The sequence below is a fragment of the Lynx canadensis genome, chromosome C1 (genome assembly GCF_007474595.2).
Source record: "Lynx canadensis isolate LIC74 chromosome C1, mLynCan4.pri.v2, whole genome shotgun sequence".
Taxonomy (NCBI): domain Eukaryota; kingdom Metazoa; phylum Chordata; class Mammalia; order Carnivora; family Felidae; genus Lynx; species Lynx canadensis.
In genome coordinates this window covers 8797606-8819680 of record NC_044310.1, presented here as the reverse complement: position 1 = coordinate 8819680, position 22075 = coordinate 8797606, and the positions used below count along the sequence as shown (strand labels likewise).

Here is a 22075-nt window from a genome sequence, read left to right as displayed (position 1 = left end):
TCCAACTTTCGATTTCAGCTCAGGTCATGGGCTCACGGTTCGTGGGATCAAGCCCTGCATCAGGCTGCACGCTGACAGCTCAGAGCCTACTTGGGATTCTCTCTCTCCCTCTCTCTGCTCCTCCCCAACGTGCACACTCTCTCTCTCTCTCTCAAAATAGTAAACTTTAAACTATTCCACTTTTGCGTATGTTTTAACATTTTCATAATAAAATATTTTAAAATTAAATTATTAAATTATTAAATATTAATTTGAAGAATGATTTACAGTAATTTTCAGAAGATTTTCATCAAAAGCCACACTAAGTCAATGGTAAACATAATAATCCAACAGAATTCATGTCATATGCTAGATTTAAGGTGAAAAAAACCACCCTAGTAGCCACTACTGATAAGGCAAAAAAGCTTAACCAGGAAGGGAAAGTTTTGGGGGAAGTCCTCTCACCCAGGGACACCTATTCAGGAACCACTGATGTCAAAAGGTCTGCGCATTCTGGAGCACCTGGGTGGCTCAGTCAGTTGAGCGTCTGACTTCAGCCCAGGTCATTGATCTCACGGTTCACGAGTTCAAGCCCCATGTCGGGCTTTGTGCTGACAGCTCAGAGCCTGGAGCCTGCTTCAGATTCTGTGTCTCCCTCCTTCTCTCTGCCCCTCTCTAGCTTACTCTCTCTCTCCCTCTCTCAAAAATAAAATAAAAACATTGTTTTAATTTAAATATTAAAAGGTCCATGCATTCTGTTAACAGCACTCCTGAGTTACTCCAGAGCAGCTGCCAGATACAGACTAGAGACCAATTACTGCCCAAAGCGAGGGTCCACTGTCCTAAGAGCCTGCCCATCCCTACTATTTTATAATGATATACTCTTTGGTCTTATCCCTGTGAAAACAGGAAGAACGACATTTTTGAAGGAAAAAGGATGACAGTTGCATACACATATAGTCACCACACACACAGGCATACTCACTAAACACACACACATACACACACACACACACAATCCCTATCTCGGCCCATTCCATTTCAAAAAGAGTAAGACTAATTCTCCCTTGAAAGGATCTGTCAACAGCTCAAATAATCAGATTGTTTCATAGGCTGAGCCAAGCATGTCAAAAGAGTGACAAGAACTATATCCTCCTGGGAAAGACAGGCTCTGACTTTTCCAGCAATAATTTTGCCTGCTTCTGAATGGCAATGGAATTAAAGATCTGCCCTCTCCCTCTACATAACTCACCACTCCTCCACATGAAGACGGCTAACAAAACCAATTCCCCAGTGACAAAAGGGTACAGTGATAGGGCTCCACATTTACAGAACAAGTTATCAGCAGTAATACACGGTCACACTGTCTCTTTGAACTTACATATTTTCCTTCTAACATTTCATATATACACATACGTAACATAACAAGATATGAATACACTGATGTAAGTATAAAGTAAATATATGACTTCAACTGTCCAGACATGAAAATCAACAAGGTGCTTACCTGAACTGGGTTGACAAATTTCCCTTCAATCTTCATGATGCTAGAAGTTCCCAGGTCATCTGGACTAAGGGAGAAAGTCAATTCAGATTCTCTCTCTATAGGGATCTTCTCCAGTTTAAACTGAATGGTGGTATTGTTCAGGATGTGAAAAGCTGGCATAACAGAAAAAAATGACAGATTGGAAAAACTAGTATTTATCGCATCATTGCTGATTAAGTATAGGGTATAGAAAACAGCCCAGGGGCGCCTGGGTGGCGCAGTCGGTTAAGCGTCCGACTTCAGCCAGGTCACGATCTCGCAGTCCGGGAGTTCGAGCCCCGCGTCAGGCTCTGGGCTGATGGCTCAGAGTCTGGAGCCTGTTTCCGATTCTGTGTCTCCCTCTCTCTCTGCCCCTCCCCCGTTCATGCTCTGTCTCTCTCTGTCCCAAAAATAAATAAACGTTGAAAAAAAAAAAAAAAAGAAAACAGAGCCCATGAGTCATTAGGCCCAGAGGGCAGAAAAGCTTGGCACCTGGGGTGTACGATTGAGTACAAACTTATATTACTATCCTAAGAACAAAACCCATAGTAAGCAGAGTACAACATAAACTTTTACACAAAAAGAATCAATATTTTCATGACATGCTCCATTTGATGGCTTCAAAATACAATGGGGTGAACATTAATCCAGGCGAGGTCTCTAAGCTTCCCTTAGCCTCCCAAGCCAGCATTTTCCAAACCGAACTGCTCATCCCCTACCCAGTTTTCAATTACAGATTGCTCCCTCTTACTGGGCATACATCAAAATCAAGAACAATATCAGGTTCTAAGTGAACAAGCAGAGAAAACAGTCTTGGGAGAAGGAGGTTAAGTGAACTGGTGAATTAACATCTGAGAACCACAGAAGGAGAAGTTCTCAGAGGCATGAATTTCTTCACCAATAAGTAAAGCCAGGCTTTAGGGCTCACCTGATGTCGGCAGATGCCAAGACTAATAACAGATTGAACTGTTTGGTTTTAGCAGATCAGATCGAGAACACAAATACAGGCATTTTATTCCTAGAACTCTGGACCACCAACCCATTACAGAGGATGGAAGAATACTGAAAGGGAAATATACCATCTGCAGACTAAATTTCATATTCCACTTAGGTCAATCCCTCCAGCTATCTTGGACTACAATATTTAACTGGCAAAGACCTACAGCTGGAACTGAAAAAAAAAAAAACAGATGTATTTGACCAAATTAAATAACACTCCAAGGGTACCTGGATGCTCAGTCAGTTGAGTGTCCAACTTTAGCTTAGGTCATGATTTCATGAGTTTGAGCCCCACATCGAGCTCTCTGCTGTCAGCGCAGATCCTCTGTCCCTCTCTCTCTGCCCCTCCCCTGCTCACGCTCTCTCTCAGAAAAATAAACCTTTGGGGCGCCTGGGTGGTGCAGTCGGTTAAGCGTCCGACTTCAGCCAGGTCACGATCTCGCGGTCCGGGAGTTCGAGCCCCGCGTCAGGCTCTGGGCTGATGGCTCAGAGCCTGGAGCCTGTTTCCGATTCTGTGTCTCCCTCTCTCTCTGCCCCTCCCCTGTTCATGCTCTGTCTCTCTCTGTCCCAAAATAAATAAACGTTGAAAAAAAAAAAAAAAAAAAGAAAAATAAACCTTTTTTAAAATTAAAATAAATCGGGCGCCTGGGTGGGTCAGAAGGTTGAGTGTCTTGACTTTGGGCCAGGTCATGATCTCGCAGTTCGTGAGTTCAAGCCTCGCATCGGGCTCTGTGTTGACAGCACGGAATCTGGAGTCTGCTTCAGATTTTGTGTCTCCCTCTCTCTCTCTCTCTCTGCCCCTGGCCTGCTCACACTCTATCTCTCAAAAATAAATAAAAATTAAAAAAAATAAAAAATAAAATAATGCTCTAACAGACCCCACCCTCTAAAGCAACCCTGTAAATAAGCACTCACCCAATGCTAAAGAGCGCCACTTAAAAAAAAAAAAATCTTACTTTGCCAAATATGGTTTCTAATGGAAAAAACTAAAAACATACCAACCTGATATGAAGCATTCTATTAAAACTCTATTTGGATTTCTTAAATATTCACTGGGGATAATTACAACTTTTTTTTTCTTTTTTTTTTTTTTTTGAGAGAGAACCATGGAGGAGCAGAGAAAGAAAGGGACAAAGATCTGAAGCGGGCTCTGCATTGACAGCAGCGAGCCCAACACGGGGCTTGAGCTCACAAACCATGAGATCATGATGGGAGCCAAAGCTGGACGCTTAACCCACTGAGCCATCCGGGCATCCCTCACTGGCGATAATTCTAAACAAAAAGGTTATTTGTTGTTGTTTTTAGCAAAGTACTACATAAGCTGTGTTGAGAATCTTTAGATAAAATGAGACAAAAGATTTACGCTCCTCACCTTGACCTCTATGCAAAGATTCAAAGAAATCATGTCGGGTGAAATGAGCTTCCTCTTGACTATTGGCACTGGCAGACCCAGAAGGAGAACCAAACGCCCGGCTGACTTCGGACCCAGGACCCTCTCTGCCTGCCAACTGGGTGCAATTCAAAGAATATAACTTAATGTCTTTAATTTCCACCTGCAGGCGGTCACTTCTGGATTCATCATCTCCCGACACAAAATTCTGGATGAATATCTGTCCCAAGTGTCCCACCAACAACTCAGGACTCCCAGGCTTTCGAGGGATTGAAACAACAGGGGATTCGATGTTTATGTTCAAGATTAGCTTCACGGTGTCGGAATGAGACCCAGCGAGGCCAAACCCATACATTTCATTTTCTTCAAAGATGGAGGCTTCCCGAGTCTTCCTTGGAGTTTCAAAGAGTGACACCATCTCACTGTATTCGGCCGTCTTGGTGGCGAGTACCGTAGTGACTTTGGTAGCTGCGCTTTTCAGCATACTTCGGAAATTCTCCTCCAGTTCATCCATGGACAATGTCAACTCCTTCAAGAATTTGGCAGAGTGGTTATAATGCAAGGAAGCCATCTTGAGGTTGAGAAAACACTCCTGTTTAGATTTCTCAACAAATGTGAAACTCAAAGCTTCACTGAGGGCTGCATCTTCCATTCTGACAAATACAGATTCAAAGTAGCCAATATCGCTGACGATATTTTCATAGCCTATGGAATTCCCAATGCTGACAACGTACTGGTTCTTAACATTATCTTGTGTCAGGTCCATAAGCTGCAAGCAGCCGAGAGAACCATTCACGTCAAACGTGCTGCCCATTGAAACGTTCACTTTGGTGCCACCAATGCTCGCGGTGGCGATTTTTCTGCCATGTTTCTCGCCATTGGCCATTCCCACCGTCCGAACGAGCAGTAAGTTAAGCCTGTGGATCTCCACTGCAACCTCAGTGTTTTGTTCGTACGTAGACTGGTAAGTTCCTTCTTCCCTAAAGCTTCTTTCAAAATCGGTCATTAAAGGCTGAGGACTCAAATCGTCTTTTTCCTTGGGAAAAGATTTTTGAAGAAAACCAATCAGTTCCACGATGGTCTCCGGGTTTAGGATAATATCCAAATTATTCACCTGTAATGAAATCACCTGAAGAGTGCTGTCCAAATTCATAGACGGGCACTCTGAACTCACAAACTGATATTCCAATTTAATGAGGGACTCCTGTTCTTTGGTGAGAATTTTCTCAAGGGCAACACCAGTAGCTGACGGGTCGTTCAGCATGGCAGCATTAGTGAGGTGAACCGCATTGGGTCCAGAGACAGGGGACTGGGCCCTGCTATCCCGGAGGCTTCCTGTCGGGATATCAAAGCTCAGGTTCTTATGCGAAGCCATCAGAAGGTCAAAATCAGCACCGTATGTCTGCATCGTGTCCACCAGGAGCAAACCGTGAACCGTCAGGGAGACTTCAGCATCGTAAGGCCTCTTCACAAAGTGAGCATTGGTCCCAAACACCTTGAGCACAGAAATGTACCGGCCATTGCTCTCAACACCAAGCTGCATACAGTTCACTTTAAATTCAGCCAGGAGGAGCTGTGATTCCACCAGAACCTCCCGGGTATGCTGCTCTAACATCACAAAGCTCTGGGTTAAATTCATTACTGAGTCCTGCAAACTTCCCCGCTGCCCTGCTTGGGGAAAAATCTGCTCTTTAAACTGAGTGTCAGAAGCCTTCGTTTCTGGGGTGGTCAGGAGAGCAAAGCAATTCTTCAGAGCAGATATTTTATCTTCATTGATGTGGATTTTTAAGTCTGGTAGGTTGCCCGAGAGCACAGCTCCAGGGTACTTAGGATCTGAAGTATAAATCAATCGACGTTCTAACTGTAGGTGAACGTTGAATTTCTCAACCACATGGGTTGGTCCCACATCAATATCCTGGACATGCTTCCAATTGTCCTTCACTCGTCCAACCATGATCTGGAGGTCCATAAACGAGAGGGAGTACCTCTCATACATCTTCGTGCTCATTAAATGCGCTTGAAGCTGCTCTTCACTGAACTCAACTCCAGGAAATGGAGGTGTTTTCCCTCCATTACTGCCGCTTGTCTCAGGAGGTGGGGTGTTGGGAGGTGTGGCAAGAGGTGTCTTATATTCGTCATCACTAAACTGGTTCTCTTCAGATGCTGGCCCATCCCCACTTTTCCTCTTGGAGTCATCTGCAGATAAAAAAGAGAAGATTCGGAGTATATGTCTGCTCCTTCCTTACTCTTTCCTTCCATGTAATAATTAAGGAAAAGAGAGAATCAACCAACCCCAACTTTACAAAATAAATGGATGAAAGCTCTAAGCATAATATTCTCATTTTACCAGTGATCCAGTATAAACTTATTTATGAATTTTGAAATCAAGACACAAGACAGAATTCTAAGATGGAGCCCTGCTGACACAGGGACACGCGTCGGGGAGCAGAGACCAGTAACCCACTTCCCCGCCACCTGAGCTGCACTGCCACAAGCCGCTCTCACCAGCCATTCTTACATCACTCTCCACAATCATCTATCTATTCACCCTGTTCCCCACACTACAATGTTCCAAAAGAACACAGGTCCCATCTGTCTTACTCACCAATACCCCGAGTACCCAGATCAGTGCTTGGCAAGCAGTAACTACTCAGCATCACACTCCAGCCCCAGAGCCCACACTCAACCCCTCTCTTCTACAGACTTCTACAGCCCAGTCTTGTACACCTCAGCGCGGAGTCAACTACAAAATCACACCACTGGGTTCTCTCACCCACATCCCCGCTCCATGTTTATGCTGTACAAGTTCAAGTAGGTGCTTTCCATGGTTGTGAGATCCTCTTCTTTAGATCTCATCCCCCTTTAACATTCCTCATAGCACCAAACTTTCCCACTCCCGTTCAAACCCTCTACCTCTTCTCTTTTGGGTCTTACCTCAGTGAAGATAAGGCTGAGTTTATTTGATAAGCTCCCTCAGCCTTTTACCCCATGAATCCCCTTTCTTCCCCCCATCTCAAGGTAAACAATAAATACTGTTTTAGATCTAATGACAGTAATAAAATAACCTCCCAGGAGTCCCTTTTTATATATGTCCCTTATGTCCCTAAATAGATTAAATCTCCGTTCTTGAAATAAAGTGCTGAGAAATAGTGTTTTTTGAAATACAAAACGTGAAGGGCACCCGGGGTGGTTCAGTCGGTTAAGCGTCCAACTCTTGATTTCAGCTCAGGTCATGATCTCATGGTTCCTAAGACTGAGCCCCACACTGGGCTTTACACTGACATCACAGAGCCTGCTTGGGATTCTCCCTCTCTCTCTGCCCCTCCCCTGCTCGTGCTCGCTCGCGCGCTCTCTCTCTCAAAATAAATAAACTTTAAAAAATAAACTAAAATACAAAATGTGACATAAGAAATACAAATAAAAACCGCAATGAGATACTACTTTCCACTCATAAAAAACGGGCTATAATGCAAAAGACAGGTAACAAGTGTTGGCAAGGACGGAGAGAAATCGAAACCCTCATACATCGCTGGTAAGATAGTAAATTGGTGCTGCCTTTTGGAAAACAGTCTGGCAATTCTTCAAAATGTTAAACATGAAGGTCACCATGTGACCCAGCAATTCCACACTGAAATACACCCAAGAGTTTGAAAATATGTGTACATAAAAGCCTGTACATGAACGTTCACAGCAGACACAACCCAAATGTCCACGAGTTGATGAACGCATGAACAAAACGTGGCATATTCACCCAAAGGAATATTATTCAGGCACAAATAGGAATGAGGTAGAATCTTCACCACAGATAAATCTTGAAAACAGCACGCTAAGTGAAAAAAGTTAGACATAAAAGGCCACATACTGCATGACTGTATTCATATGAAATGTTCAGAAGAGTCAAATCCGCAGATAGAAAGGTTAATGGCTGGCAGGGCCTGGGAGAGGGGATAATACAGAGTGACAGGGGATGGGTCTACAATTTCTTCATTGGATGATGAAAACGATCCAGATTAGATAAAGCAGTGAAAGGCATGATTCTGTCAATATCCCAATAACAACTGCACTGTCCATCTTAAAACGTATCCCAATAGGCGCCTGGGTGGGGCAGTCGGTTAAGCGTCCGACTTCAGCCAGGTCACGATCTCGCGGTCCGTGGGTTCGAGCCCCGCGTCGGGCTCTGGGCTGACGGCTCAGAGCCTGGAGCCTGTTTCCGATTCTGTGTCTCCCTCTCTCTCTGCCCCTCCCCCGTTCATGCTCTGTCTCTCTCTGTCCCAAAAATAAACGTTAAAAAAAAAAATTTTTTTTTTAAATAAATAAATAAATAAATAAAACGTATCCCAATACAGCTATTATCAAAAAAAGTAACAACTGAACTCTGGAGTTAAAATGTCATAAAAAACCTTTTTAAAACTTTACTTGGCTAAGAACAGACCGATCAATTTATGCAAGGTGATGTTTTTATTACTTCGTGTTCACACATACCTTGGGAATTTGTCAACAGCATTCTCCCTAGATCCACGACAACTAACACGGGATTCTTGAATTTGAAATCATCAGGAAATATCACCTGAGGGGCTGAAATATCTAGTCGCACGGTCCACCTTTTACTTTCTTCCTGTAGAAGTAAAATAAACTGCAAATAAATAATTTATAACACAACTACAAAAACTGAACAGCTTTATCAGCTGGGGCTCAAGCCTTTCTGAAAGCCACACCCAGGGTACGGAGTGACTTCAAGGTATTAGAGCAAAAAGTTTAAAACAAAAGTAGATCCAGGGGCACCTGGGTGGCTCAGTCAGTTAAACATCTGACTCTTGATTTCAGCTCAGGTCATGATCTCAGTCGGTGAGTTCAAATCCCGCTGAACTGTACTGACAGTGTGGAGCCTGCTTGGGATTCTCCTCTTTCCGCCCCCCCCCCCTTCTCTCTCTCCCCTCCCTCATGTGCTCTCCCTCTCTCAAAATAAATAAACTTAAAAAAAAAAAAACACACAAGACAAAAGGAGATCCAAATGCGTAAGGATTTGAGCCATTATCACAGGCAAACGTTTAACGTGGGAGGAAAAAGGGGCGCCTGAGCGGCTCAGTCTGTTAGGTGTCTGACTTCGGCTCAGGTCATGATCTCACAGTTCGTGGGTTCGAGCCCCATGTCGGTCTCTGCGCTGACAGTGTGGAGCCTGCTTGGGATTCTCTTTCTCTCTTTCTCTTTCTCTCTCTCTCTCTCTCTCTCTCTCTCTCCCCCTCCCCCTCTTATTCTGTCCCTCCCCTGTTCTCTCTCTTCCCCCCCTCAAAATAAATAAACCTTTAAAGTAAATAAATATTAATAAAAATAAAAAAACGTAACAAGTCATGAGTCTATTCACTTTTCTTCTCTGCAACCAAAATCAGCCTCAAATATTTTGTATGTAGTAAAAAGCTAATTTACATAAATGTTTTCAAAAAGAACCCTCTTTGACTAAGAGAACCAATGGATACTAATTGTTGCAATTTGTGTTGAAACACGCACACACAAAAACAAGAAACAGGACTAATTCTCCCTGCCAGAGAACACACTGCCACCGGGTGACACGGAACCTTCCTGCTATCCCTTACGAGGACAGGGGCTCTGCCCTCCCGAGGGAGCCAGGCTCTACCGGCCCGACCTACTGTGGCATCTGAGCAGTGCACTTCCCTGCCACCGGCCCAGGAACTGAGTACCGCTGGACGGTTAAGGTGTTTTCTTAAGGTGTCTCTCAGTTCTCCCGATCTAGGCATCCTTGTGTCAGCTGGTCACTTAGCAACACAAAGTAACTATCTCACCCTGGAATCAAAACCGGGCCACCACTGCAGTTGTCTTTCTTCTGATAATAGTAACTGAAGGGGCTGGGCCGCCTGGGTGGCTCAGTCGGTTAAGCGTCCAACTGTTGATCTCAGCTCTTGCAGTTTGTGGGTTTGAGCCCCACATTGGACTCCGCTGCTGACAGCGTGGAGCCTGCTTGGGATTCTGTCTCTCCCTCTCTCTGACCCTCTCCCACTTGCTCTGTCTCTCTGAAAAATAAATAAACTTAAAAAAATTAAAAAAAAGTAAGTGAAGGGGGATGGTCTTCAGTGAAACACTGATAATATATCAGGTCTAGAAAATGGAACAAGAACAAGTCCTAAGAGTGTTCCAAGACTGATACAAGAAAGAAACATGGTCTAGTCCCAGTCACTTGTTTTTATTCATGAAACCCTGACTGTAAAAGACATGAGATTTTATTTTTTGCTAGTCAAAAAGGATTTCACATTTTTAGTTAATCATTGTGGTTGAAACTCGAGCAGGTAAAGAACTTGACGGAAAGAGTGCCTTCCCCTTCTGCTCTCCCCACTTACGATGAAATCACCCACTAGCAGACGATCGAGAGTCTGTCGGATTTCCGCCTTGGTCTGCATCTTCAGCCTGTTATACTGTCTTCGGGCAGTTTCTGCCACTCTCAGCTCAAGTTCAGACTGATAACCAAACCCTGCAAGATTAGAGACACACAGACAGCAGAGGGAGAACTTTCAAACAGCTGGGTGGGAAAAGACAGCTGCAACGTCTGTTCTCACCAAGAATTTCCAGCAAGGTTAAAAACCTGTCTGTACGAGAGCCTCTCCTGACTTCCACTTGCCCTGCCACTACATACAAAAACAGGGACGAGGCAAAAACGGGGGCACGGCCTGAGGGAGAAAGGCAGTACATGAGGGAAGGGCAACTCAGTCACTAGAATTCCTTAAACCATTTTCTGAACGATCCCAGACTATTGTAAATCTTGAGAGCATAACGTTACATTAAAAGAGAAAATTTAATTTGGAAGGAAGTGCCTTCTATCTTCTATCGGTGCCAGAGCAATAAAGCCAAGACATTTACGGCTGTTGCTTACACACAGACTCAGAAACTGGACCGAAAACTAAAATAGCTCCGTTGTTATAAGGAGGGAGAGGGGATACACTTAGGAAAGGACTATTGTTTTATCAACCTCCCTGTCAACAAAAGTGCTTTTTCTGTTTCTGCGATCTCAAATCTCTTTTGGAAACCAAGGGAAGCATGAATAAAGCCGTGATGATAAAGAACAGTGCACGGATGAACTCAGTATTGAACGCTGCACCGGGCAGGGGAAACAGACCACCGACCCCGCCATCTACAGGGAAATCCTTGAGCATTCCTCCTCAGTTCACTGGCCTAAAATATCCTGGGTAGCCAAGGAAACCACCACCCGCATGGAATGGAAAGCATTTTTTAAAATATGCAAAATGGAAGCAAAGAAAAAAATATTTAAAGATATTGATTCCTTTTGGAAAAGTAACTTTCCAAGGACATCTACTTTAATCCCATAACTAAGGACAACCCCATCCGTTTTCTCTCCAGGCCTTTCCTGCCACTACCAGGTCACTTCGGTTTACAATAACCCTTGTCCAAAGCACTAAAAATGACACAAGAAAGGTCTTTAGAAAGTAACAGAAGATCAAACAAACAAAAAAGTTAACCTGAGGTATGAACCTTTCCCTTGTAGAAAAAGTCTGCTACTTTTTTAATAGCCTGGGGATTGTATATGATGTTCAAGGGCCTCGTGCTGACATTCAGCCGCCTCTCAAAATGGCTGTGCACTGGATTTCTCTCATACAGCATCTCAAAAACTGGGTCATCTGGGTCCGCAGCTGAAGGGAAGAACCAGAGAAAGAAAATGGAACACAACAAAAACAATCACCTTATTCTTGATAACCCATAAGGAATTCTGGGAAAAAGACATTTTCTAAATTATGTTCCAACTAGTTCTCTTTTATGAAAATTTTACAAAACAGAGACTCTAATAAGGATGCATTCTAACTTTCAACAAGAATCCTCAAGAGTGGGCTATTGCAATCACTCCCATTATGGAAACCTAGGCTCGAGAAGCCCTGCGAGTTTACCCCAGTCACACACGGGTTAACAGAGAACATGGTCTCCAAGACGAACACAGACGCACACAACAAACCACTGGGACAAAACAGGACACACTCCCTCTTACGACTGACCAAGACTACCGACCCATAATCACCACATTTTTAAAGATTAGTTTTAAGAACAGATGACAAATTACCAGGATTCTGATCACTTCTGTCTGCGGATGTTGTCTGGAGACCAAAAGACTGTGAGACTCTGCCAACTTCTTTTTGCTATTAAAACATACACAAAATGCATAAATGTCAGGTGAGCGGGGACAATCTGCCGTGCACACACTTGCTTGAGCTCTGCCCCTTGACATCACTCTCGCTTAGCACAACCAAATCCAAACTCATCTGACATCAGAATACAGAGGACTTCCAGACTGATCTCCCAGGTCTGTGCCTTTTTCCAACCTAAAATGGACAGCAAGCATGCTACTCTGCAGTCAGTGTGTTGAATGAATGATTGCTAAATGAGTATGAAGTAGGTACATAACTTCCTTAGACTTGCACTTTGCACTCCCACCCTCTCTACAATCACCCCCTGAAAAAAATCACAGACAGGGCAAGTGGCTAAATACTCAACTACTGTGACGCATCTGTGCCAACTTAGTAAGATCAAAGATCTAATTAAAAAAGTATACTGAGTATACAAAATTATACATATAGAGATAACTTGAAGTCGTTCTCTTGGAACTCCGCAAAAGAAGAGACTTCCCATCAGTGACCAATGATCAGAAGGCATGAAAATGAATTCCAGACAGAGATGGAACCATTGACTTCGTAATGCAGAAAATAATGGTGCTTATGGCAATCTCTTCCAAAACAGAGCAAACTATTCCACGGCAGTTACGGCACAGAAGAGGAGAAAGGCGCTGCCGTAAATCCCTCCAATATCCAATATCCATTGTCTGACAAATTCAAACAGCTTACTGAATTCCAGGTTGTTTTTCATCAGCCCACCCTTCTCAAGATGACCAAATGAAGCGAGTTAATATTACTTATGGCTGGCCTAACACAGACCATAGTTCACCACCCCCTGCACGAAGCAGCCGTCCTACCGCTGTACGTACTGAATTAGGGAACACCAGAAGGGGAAACACGGTTCCTTCTGTGGCCAGGTCTCGAAGAAACAGTCCACCCAACCGGACTGAGAGCAAGGAGGAATTTCTTCGAGGAAGAGACTCTGCTAGTAGTTTCACGTCTACAAAAAAATAAATGTAAGAGCTAATACTATGCCATGACACCCCAAAGCACTTTACAAGTATGAGATACAATATTTTGCAGAGGACAATTAAGTATCATGGAGTCTTTTGCCTCAAAAACAGAACAAAAAATCCTATTTATATATCGATAGGTGCATATAAATCTCTCTACATGAACACATAAGGAATATGAGAAGTTGCCTAACAGCATGAATTCTAAACAGAGCATATTACAATGAAGTTCAAGCAATCTGCTAGTTCACACTACGTTTATGAAATCTCAGCTCTCAAGATTATAAAGTCAAACAAACTGCTGATCAGTCACCTTTATATTACTGAGATATGTGCCTATCTTATGGACCAAAATAAAAATATTGGTGAGATGTGAAAAACCAACGCCTGCACATTTATACACCTTTAATTCAAAGTCACAACAGCAGGTCAAACATGGTCAATCCTCGTTATTCATGGGTTCCAGTTTTGTGAATTCACCTACTCACTAAAATTTATTTATAACCCGAGATCAACCTTCACTGTGCTTCTCAGGACACGCGCAGAGCAGAAAGAAACCTGAGTCCACTGACGTGCCTGCTCGCGGCCGAGGCCGAAGCAGGCAGCACTGCTCTGCCTTCCTGGCTAGGCTTGGTTCACACCACACACAAGAGCCTCTCTCGTGGTCTATTTAGTGCCAAGTTTTTTGCATCTTTGTGCTTTCTGTTGGTGATTTCACCATTTAAAATGGCCCCCAAGCATAGTGAAGCGCTGTGCCTTACGGTAGACGAGCTTCACTCAGGCACGAGTTACGGTGCTGCTGGCCACGAGCTCAGTATTAATGTCTCAACGACACATGTTAAATAAGTGTCTTTAAACACAGACACACAAGAAACAAGGTTCTGTACCGATCCCTTGGTGGATGTTCTGACCAGAGGCTGGCAGGCACCTAACCTCGTACGCCCCCTAGTGGCACTGACTCAGCAGTCAATCATTCAGTGCTCACCCCAACTTTCTAGAACATAACCACCACGAATAAGGAGACTCCAGTGGACCCTGGTGCCAGGGGAGAGAAACAGCATCAGGCGGTTCCCTGGGGGCAGCACCTGAAAACTCGAGCTGCATAAACGCGCTCTCCTGCGTCTGCAGGGCGCCCGGCTCCTGGTGCAGCAAGGTCACAGTGCCCCGCTGTAGCTGCAAGTTCAGTCTGGCAAAGATGTGGTCCCGCTTCGTATACGTGTTCACACAGGAGGCGTCGGCAGTGGGGTCAAAAAACTCCTCAGTGCCTGAGCGTGAGGAAGAAAAGACTTTAGGGGGAAACAGGACAATTAAAATGGCACCACCAGGCACGCTACCAAAGTTATGATGACATTATTGAACTATCTCCCCCTTTTTTCAGGAAGAACCCCAAAGTCATGGGTAACTGTTTCATTCCTGACGTAAAACGATCCTAACTATTTTACAAGAGATCTCATCAACTTATTCTCAAACAAGGAAGGATATTAAGATTCATGACAAAGTACGACATCAGCAACACAGCACGCCCAACACAGTGACATGTTCCACGTCCGTGCCGTCCAGCACAGGAGCCGCCAACCGCAAGTGCCTTCGAGCACCGCGGCTAACGTGGCTTGAAACAGAAAAGAATTCTTCTCAATTTTAATTAATTTAAACCTAAATAGCCATCTGTGACCACGGCTACCAAAACGGACAGCGTGGGTCTAAAGAGCAGCCCTGGACCGATATTCAAGCTTCAGAGCTTAAACCTTTTGAACTTGCTCAGTTCTCCTACAATCATGACCCCTCAGATCTACCTGAAACTGTGCTAATTATTCAAATTTAGTAACAAAGTTGCAGACGAAGTATCTCTCAAAATTTCCTCCATCTGAATCTGTGAACATGACACAAACCATTTTACAAATGCCAATTTTTTTAATGTTAATTTTTGAGAGAGAGAAAGAGAGAGAGAGACGGAGGGAGGGAGGGAGAGAGGGCAGAGAGAGAGGGAGACATAGAATCCAAAGCAGGTTCCAGGCTCTGCGCTGTCAGCACAGAGCCTGACGCGGGGCTCGAACTCACGGACCGCAAGATCATGACCTCGAAGTCAGACGCTTGACCAACTCAGCCACCCAGGGGCCCCAAATGTCTACTTTTTTCATTTGAAAAACACCATGGGCCATTGCACAAATAACAGACGAATTCTGATGAACCAAGTGTCTCCCTTAGCAACTGGGCCAGGGCAGGGAAGTGAGGGCCAGCTCCCCCTTACCTAGGATCTCCTCGGGGTTCCACTGTTCATGCTGTTCTGCTGAAAGACCCTCGACCGCTCTCCCCTCAGGGCTCTGCTGCCCGTACCAGCCTCCCCAGCCAGGAAACCAGGACTGCAGGTACTGCAGCATCCGGCTGCCTCCGCTGGGCTCTGGGTCCCCAGGAGAGTCGCCTGGAGAATCAGATTGAGGCTCTCGTAGGCTCTGTGTCAACCAGAAATGAGCAAACATGAGTCCCCAAGACAGGAACAAGAGGTCATGCGCCACTGACTATTCTTCGCCCCCAGAGGAGCACACCAAAACTGAAGCATTCTGAGCGCGTTGGCTCTGAACACATCTTCTCACAGAGGATTTCTTACCTCTGCCAATTCTTCTTGTTTGTGAAATCGTTCGTGAACCAGTTCACGCAAAATCTTCAACTCCTCAAAGCTCTGTTCCTCTTCAATCCGACACATTTCCTCCTGTTTTGGGTTAAAACAAAACCAACAAAATGGGTCTTATAGCTCCAGAGAAACTGGACACCTTCACTGACCACAAGTACTGTGAGGGAATCTATCTGGGCCCAACATTCCCACTTAAAACCAAGGAACAATGAAGATGAATAGTTTCAGCTTTTCCACACACAATGCAATAGATTTTATTTGGTCTCCGGGGACTAACAGCAAATACAGAAGGAGCAGAGAACAGTGCTTGGTTGAAAATTAGTAACTGGGGGCGCCTGGGTGGCTCAGTCAGTTGAGCGTCCAACTCTTGATTCTGGCTCAGGTCATGATCTCTGGATTAGTGAGTTCAAGCCCTACACTGGTGCTGACAGTGCTGAGCCTGTTTGGGATCGTCTCTCTCTCTCTCTCTCTCTCTCTCTCTCTCTCACTCTCTCTGCCCCTCCCCTCCTCTCTCTCTCAAAATAAATAAACTTTAAAAAAAAAAAAAAAAAAGAGGGGCGCCTGGGTGGCTCAGTTAGTTGGGCGTCCAACTTCGGCTCAGGTCATGATCTCACTGCTTGTGAGTTCGAGCCCCGCGTCAGGCTCTTTGCTGACAGCTCAGAGCCTGCAGCCTGCTTCAGATTCTGTCTCCATCTCTCTGCCCCTCTCCAGCTGTACTCTGTCTCTTTCTCTCTCAAATATAAATAAACATTAAAAAAAATTAAAAAAAGAAAAGAAAGAAAAGGAGTAACTGAAGTGTAGGTGCTGCTACACTACCGCGTGCACGGTCCCGACAGAGGCGCCAAAGTGTTTTCATGCGCGTGACCTCCGTTACTCAAAGTAGGGGGCTATTTGGTATCCCTCCCACTTCAGATGAGGAAACTGAGGACCACGTTTACACCATAAGTGTGCGGTGTAAACAGTTCCTGTACGTGTCATGTGGGACATCAGCAAGGACGTGCTCATCTTAACGTGCTTCCTGCCAGTTAGGAAAGAACAGTGGTGGCCAGCTACGTACAAAGATAAAAAAGAAAGTAGAATTAACTGTCCTAAACTGTTTCTTACACCCTAACATCAATAAAAAGAAGATTAAGAGGCGCCTGGATGGAGTCCAACTTCGGCTCGGGGCATGATCTTGCAGTTCATGAGTTTGAGCCCTGCATCGGGCTCTGTATTGACAGCTCAGAGCCTGGAGCCTGCTTTGGGGTCTGTGTCTCCCTCTTTCTCTGCCCCTTCCCCACTCATGCTCTGTCTCTCTCTCTCTCAAAAATAAATAAACATTTAAAAAAAAATTTTTTTTAAAGAAAAAGGACATTATGTTTACTTTCTCCCCTCACTGTGAGTTTATACTTCTCTCTCCCTCCATGTCTTTGCCTGTGCCTTTAAGAAAACCATCCAAAACGAAATGTCTGGTTTATTCCAACCTTTTCATAAGGTTCCTATGTCAGTAACCGTGCCTGACTCTGGTGGAAAAGGCATTAACCAAGTGAGTGGGTCACACCTCAGGGAGCCGGAGGAGACACAGAGCACCAAGTGGCTCAGCACTGCCACTGGTGACCACACACTGGGTTGCTGTTACGGGCTGAATGTTTGCGACCCCCAAAATTCAAATGTTGGGAGACATAACCCCCAGTGTGATGGGATTTGAAGGTGGGGCCTTTGGAAGATAATTCGGTTTAGTGCCCTTATAGGAAAAGGAAGACAGATCTCTCTCCACCCAAGAAAGGCCACGTGAGCACACAGTGAGAAGGCAACTGTCTACAAGTCCCAAGGAGACTCTTGCCAGAACCCAGCCCTGCTGGCACCTTGGCACCTTGATCTTGGGCTTCGCAGCCTCCGGAACTGTGAGATACACAGCTGCTGTTTAAGGCCCTCGGTCTGTGGCATTTAGTGATAGCAGTCCGAGCTGACTGAGACGGGTGCTGAAGGGAAACTTGGAAGTGTTTACTAAAGAACAGTTCATTAAGACACAGTACCTGTGCCAAAATACTGGACATGGTCTACATTGCTATCGCAAAAACTGCTGCTCATAAACCCAAGACAAATCGAGGAACAGAACAATCCCCACTCCCTTCCCCAAGGACACAGAGGCAGACAGACTAAAGCAGTGGAGTGGAGTCCCATGCCAGGACTCCAGGGACAGTGGTTCTAAGGGCGTCCAGCCCTACGGTGACCTTGCCTTCACCTCCTACTTCACCCCCTCCACCTAACCTCTACCTCAAAAAACCTAAGGTCAATGAAGTCAACTGGGATTGGGGAAAATATAGGCCAAAGTCTACAGGGATTAGTCAGAGACTCTGGAGGAAAAGAATACTGATGAGGACCAGGCTTTGAAGAGACACAGGTGATGAGATGGGTCCTACACAGGCAGCCAGGGGAGGAGGGGAGTGACACAAAGGTGTGGCAGGACCATGGCCACCTTTATTCCTCCCCCACCGTGGTCTGGCTCTCCTCCAGCAACAGAAGGTGGAGGATGTTTCTGGCCAAGGCAGGGCCATGGCCTTCCAAGAAGTTTTCACCTAGTAAAACCAACTCTACCCTCCCTCTAAAATTACAGTCGTTTGCCAGGGACTCTATTTCCTCAAAGATTCCATTCTCTTCAGCTTTTGAGAGATGTTTTTATCCTCTGAATGAAGACAGGACATGCAGGACAACAGCCCCCTCACCTTGTCGTCCGCAGGCAGCAAGCCTCCTTTCAGCTTGCTGAAGTATTTGTCGGTGTAAGACACAGCGTCGCGGGCGCGGTGTAACAAGAAGTCCCAGGTACAGCGCTTCCTCTCCTCTCTGATCTCATTCAGGTTAGCATTCAAAGCAAAATACCACCATTCTCGGCAGCTGAGGTGTTGCATAACAATGTTAATTACTTCTTACAATAAAAGCAACTAAAATGCCATCAACCCAGGGCAATCCACATAATCTTATTCCTTCCTCTTCTGAAATCTCTGTTCTCTCCTCAGCCAGCACTTTATGCCTGCAGCTCATTTTAACATTAGGCTAAACCCAACATGTGGCGAAAGTCCATCTGCTGACAAAGAACATCAAAGAATAGATTCTCAACCCACACATCAATTGTAATATAATACTCGATTGGTCTCAATTACCCATAACGTAAGTCCCATCCACTGACAGATAATCAACTGGTGACCGCAAGGTAAAGACCATCTTAAGATGATCAGCAAGGATTTGGATACTAAAGAGTTTATATGGCACACTTCAGGAAAGACATGGAAATACACGGGATCTTTTAAAAGTTTTAGGGGCGTCTGGGTGGCGCAGTCGGTTGAGCGTCCGACTTTGGCTCAGGTCACGATCTCACGGTTCGTGGGTTCAAGCCCCGCATCGGGCTCTGTGCTGACAGCTCAGAGCCTGGAGCCTGCTTCGGATTCTGTGTCTCCCTCTCTCTCTGCCCCTACCCTGCTCGTGCTCTGTCTCTCAAAAATGAACAAAGCTAAAAAAAAAAAAATTTTTTTTAAATTTTAATATATTGGACTGGTCACGTTTACCACTACAACAGGAAAAGACTCCTTTTTGCCACAGAAGTTAGAAAGTGCACTACATAAATGCTGCCCTAACAACACGGGAGAACAGACAGAGGCAGGAAGGTTCAAAGACCACTACAAAGTGTTTCCTACACAGTCAGACCCCACCCGAGCAACACCAGCCTACTTGCTCAGCGAGGCGCAGAGGATCTTAACTCCACCGCACTCCATCTGACAGTAAACCCACGACACCAACTACATGTATGACAACAACACCAGCGTAGATCAACAACAGAAATGGCATGGGAACAGCCAGAAAAATCGACCGTGTTTTTAGCTCCTCATCTCCTCAAACAAAAAAGCAGTCTGTAACACGCATGTCACGTACAACATGTAATTGATAGGTCCTTACTTCTCCGATACAGCCACTCTGGGTTTCCACTTTCGGAACTTCACCTGCCTCTCCTTCCGTTCCAGCTCCTTGAGGAATTCCATGATTTGCCGGTGTTGCAGCTTTTCGTCAGAGGTTAAGAGATCAGTAGGTTAGAACCGACGTGTTTCGTTTACTCAGTTAAGACATCTCTCTACCAAGAACAATTCGTATTGGTCAAGCCGCTGAACTGAAATCCAGTGCAAACTAGAGACCACATATCCGCATCAGGTGGCAATGGTCTCTGACCGCGAACAGTGAGGTATTCAGATGTACTCCGTCACTCAGACTCTTAGTTCAGCACTTCAACGCCAAATCAAAACTAACCTGAGGGCAACCCGATCCAACTGTGTAACACACGGCGGGATCTTGCACCCCAGGAGACAGCCATGGGCTCATGTGCACTTCCTTTCCCACTACAGGCTGTGAAGTATCGAGACCCTTCTATCAAAGTGCTTCTTTCGCCCCAGTTACCAGTCCAACAGGGAGAATATAAACCACTGGGAAGAAAGAGAGTACCTGAGACAGTTTCAAGGGGATGGTCTCCAGATGAATATCACATTCAATACGGGGGGTGTGTCGCGACCTCAGAGGTTCTTTGGAGCAATTTCTCTTCAAAAGAGCAGATGCACACACAGGTTCCAGGATGTAGTGATGATCGCGACTCTCCATGCTCTTGTCCATGGCCTCCTGGGTGTGACAAGAACGTCTGTCATTACAGCAAATGTTTTCAGGATCAAGTTACATGCTGGTAGTTATCTAATCTAGGGGATATTACCTCAGAATCCAAAATCAAGATAAAACAGGGAACCTAAAGCTCTCTAGCATTTCTCCTAAAGTTTATTTATTTTGAGAGAGAGAGAGACAAAAAGAGAGAGCAGGGGAGGGGTAGAGAGAGAGGAAGACGGAGAATCCCGAGCAGGCTCCTCGCTCACAGCACGCAAGTCTCAAACTCACAAACCTTGAGATCATGACCTGGGCCGAAATCAAGAGTCAGACACTTAACCAACTGAGCCACCCAGGCACCCCATAAAGTTCTCCAGCATTTCTTTAAAAATTTATCTGTATTTCTGATTAGGTAAAATGTTCACAAGGTTCAAAACTGAAAGGCAAATAAAAGGTGAAATCTCTCCTTCCGACTCCATCCACTAGCCACCCAATTATTCTCCCCAGAAGCAACCAATAACACCAGTTTCTTACGTATCCCACCAGAGGCATTCTGTGTATGTTCAGAGAACTCAATGATTTTCTGGCTTTTTAACTATTCTCATACAAATGGTACATATGCTGTTTTACCTCAATTTTGTAAACTTAACACTAACTCTTAGAGACAATTCTATATTCATCATAAAGATCTTTGTTCTTATTTTTTATAGCTGTAAATGGCTCTACTGTATGGATGCACAGTACTTATTTAATTGAATTAGCAAAACAAAGCCATTCTGTACAACAGCATGCAAGCCAAAGAAAACCTTGGGTGAGGGGAAACATGAGTCCTTTTTCTCCATTCCACTTAAACCACCTACGATTTCTTTACTGAAGATTAAACTCGGAATTTTTTCTATCCTTCACAAACAGTAATACTTTATGTCCCATGTTTTTAATGACTTTCTAAGTATTTCTTAAAAGAATACCACCAAAGGGCAAGTTTCAACATTTATATAAGAAAGCTCTTCTTTGAAAATCACATCTGGTGCTTCATTCACTTAAAATCTGGATGTCAAGGGGCGCCTGCCTGGGCAACCCAGACGGTTGTTGAACGTCCGACTCTTGATCTCAGCTCAGGTCATAATGTCAAGGTTCATGGGGTGAAGCCCCACATCAGGCTCTGTGCCAGCAGTGCATAGCCTGCTTGGGGTTCTCTCTCTGTCCTTCCCCAGCTCACTCACTGTCTCTTACTCTCTCTCAAAATAAACTGAAAAAATTAAAATAAAAATCTGGATGTCAAAAAAAACCACAAATAAATAAAAAATAAAATGAAAATCTGGAGGTCAAGTTTGTGATGGCTTAAAGACTAGATAACTATAACATGTTAGATGCCTACCATGGAATACTGTGCAGTGGTCAGAGGCAATGAACTAGAAATATAAACAGCAATCTTGATCGATCTTAAAGAAATCTACAATGCAATATAAACGTGAAACATACCCCAAACACTATATATTGTTCAGAATTACATGCATACCAAGTTCCTCAAGCAAACCCACTTGAGCATGGATGCCGATGGATGAAGAGTGGGATGGGATGAGGACCACAGCCACAGAGAACAAACACCGGCGTGGCAGGGACCCCACACTCCAGTGCTGTGTTCCAATAAAGCCTTCTGCCAGAGTCATACCTGTAACTCCACCTGAGGCAAATCCCCCAATAAAGTGCAATCGACATCCCAATAGATGCTAAACTCTGCCACATCTAGTTGTTTTTTCCGCATTAACTTCTGTACCTGGGGTAAAACAGGGAAGAAAA

At 44.7% G+C, this 22075-nt stretch overlaps 1 protein-coding gene across 8 annotated transcripts in view; it reads right to left on the bottom strand.

The window, feature by feature from the left end:
* Positions 1-22075, bottom strand: part of VPS13D (vacuolar protein sorting 13 homolog D) — a 257865-nt gene that overhangs the window by 217122 nt on the left and 18668 nt on the right. For 7 of the 8 annotated variants that reach the window (XM_030324829.1, XM_030324831.1, XM_030324832.1 and 4 more), the window contains 14 exons: positions 21948-22052; positions 20129-20299; positions 19592-19692; positions 18367-18535; positions 15638-15739; positions 15281-15482; positions 14118-14297; positions 12889-13019; positions 11971-12046; positions 11378-11548; positions 10244-10374; positions 8376-8508; positions 3876-6089; positions 1487-1638 (listed from right to left, as the gene is read on the bottom strand). In XM_030324829.1, coding sequence (XP_030180689.1) covers positions 1487-1638; positions 3876-6089; positions 8376-8508; positions 10244-10374; positions 11378-11548; positions 11971-12046; positions 12889-13019; positions 14118-14297; positions 15281-15482; positions 15638-15739; positions 18367-18535; positions 19592-19692; positions 20129-20299; positions 21948-22052 — 4038 coding nt within the window. Of the gene's footprint in view, positions 1-1486; positions 1639-3875; positions 6090-8375; positions 8509-10243; positions 10375-11377; positions 11549-11970; positions 12047-12888; positions 13020-14117; positions 14298-15280; positions 15483-15637; positions 15740-18366; positions 18536-19591; positions 19693-20128; positions 20300-21947; positions 22053-22075 lie in introns of those variants that run through there. The other variant, XM_030324837.1, reaches the window with a different exon arrangement.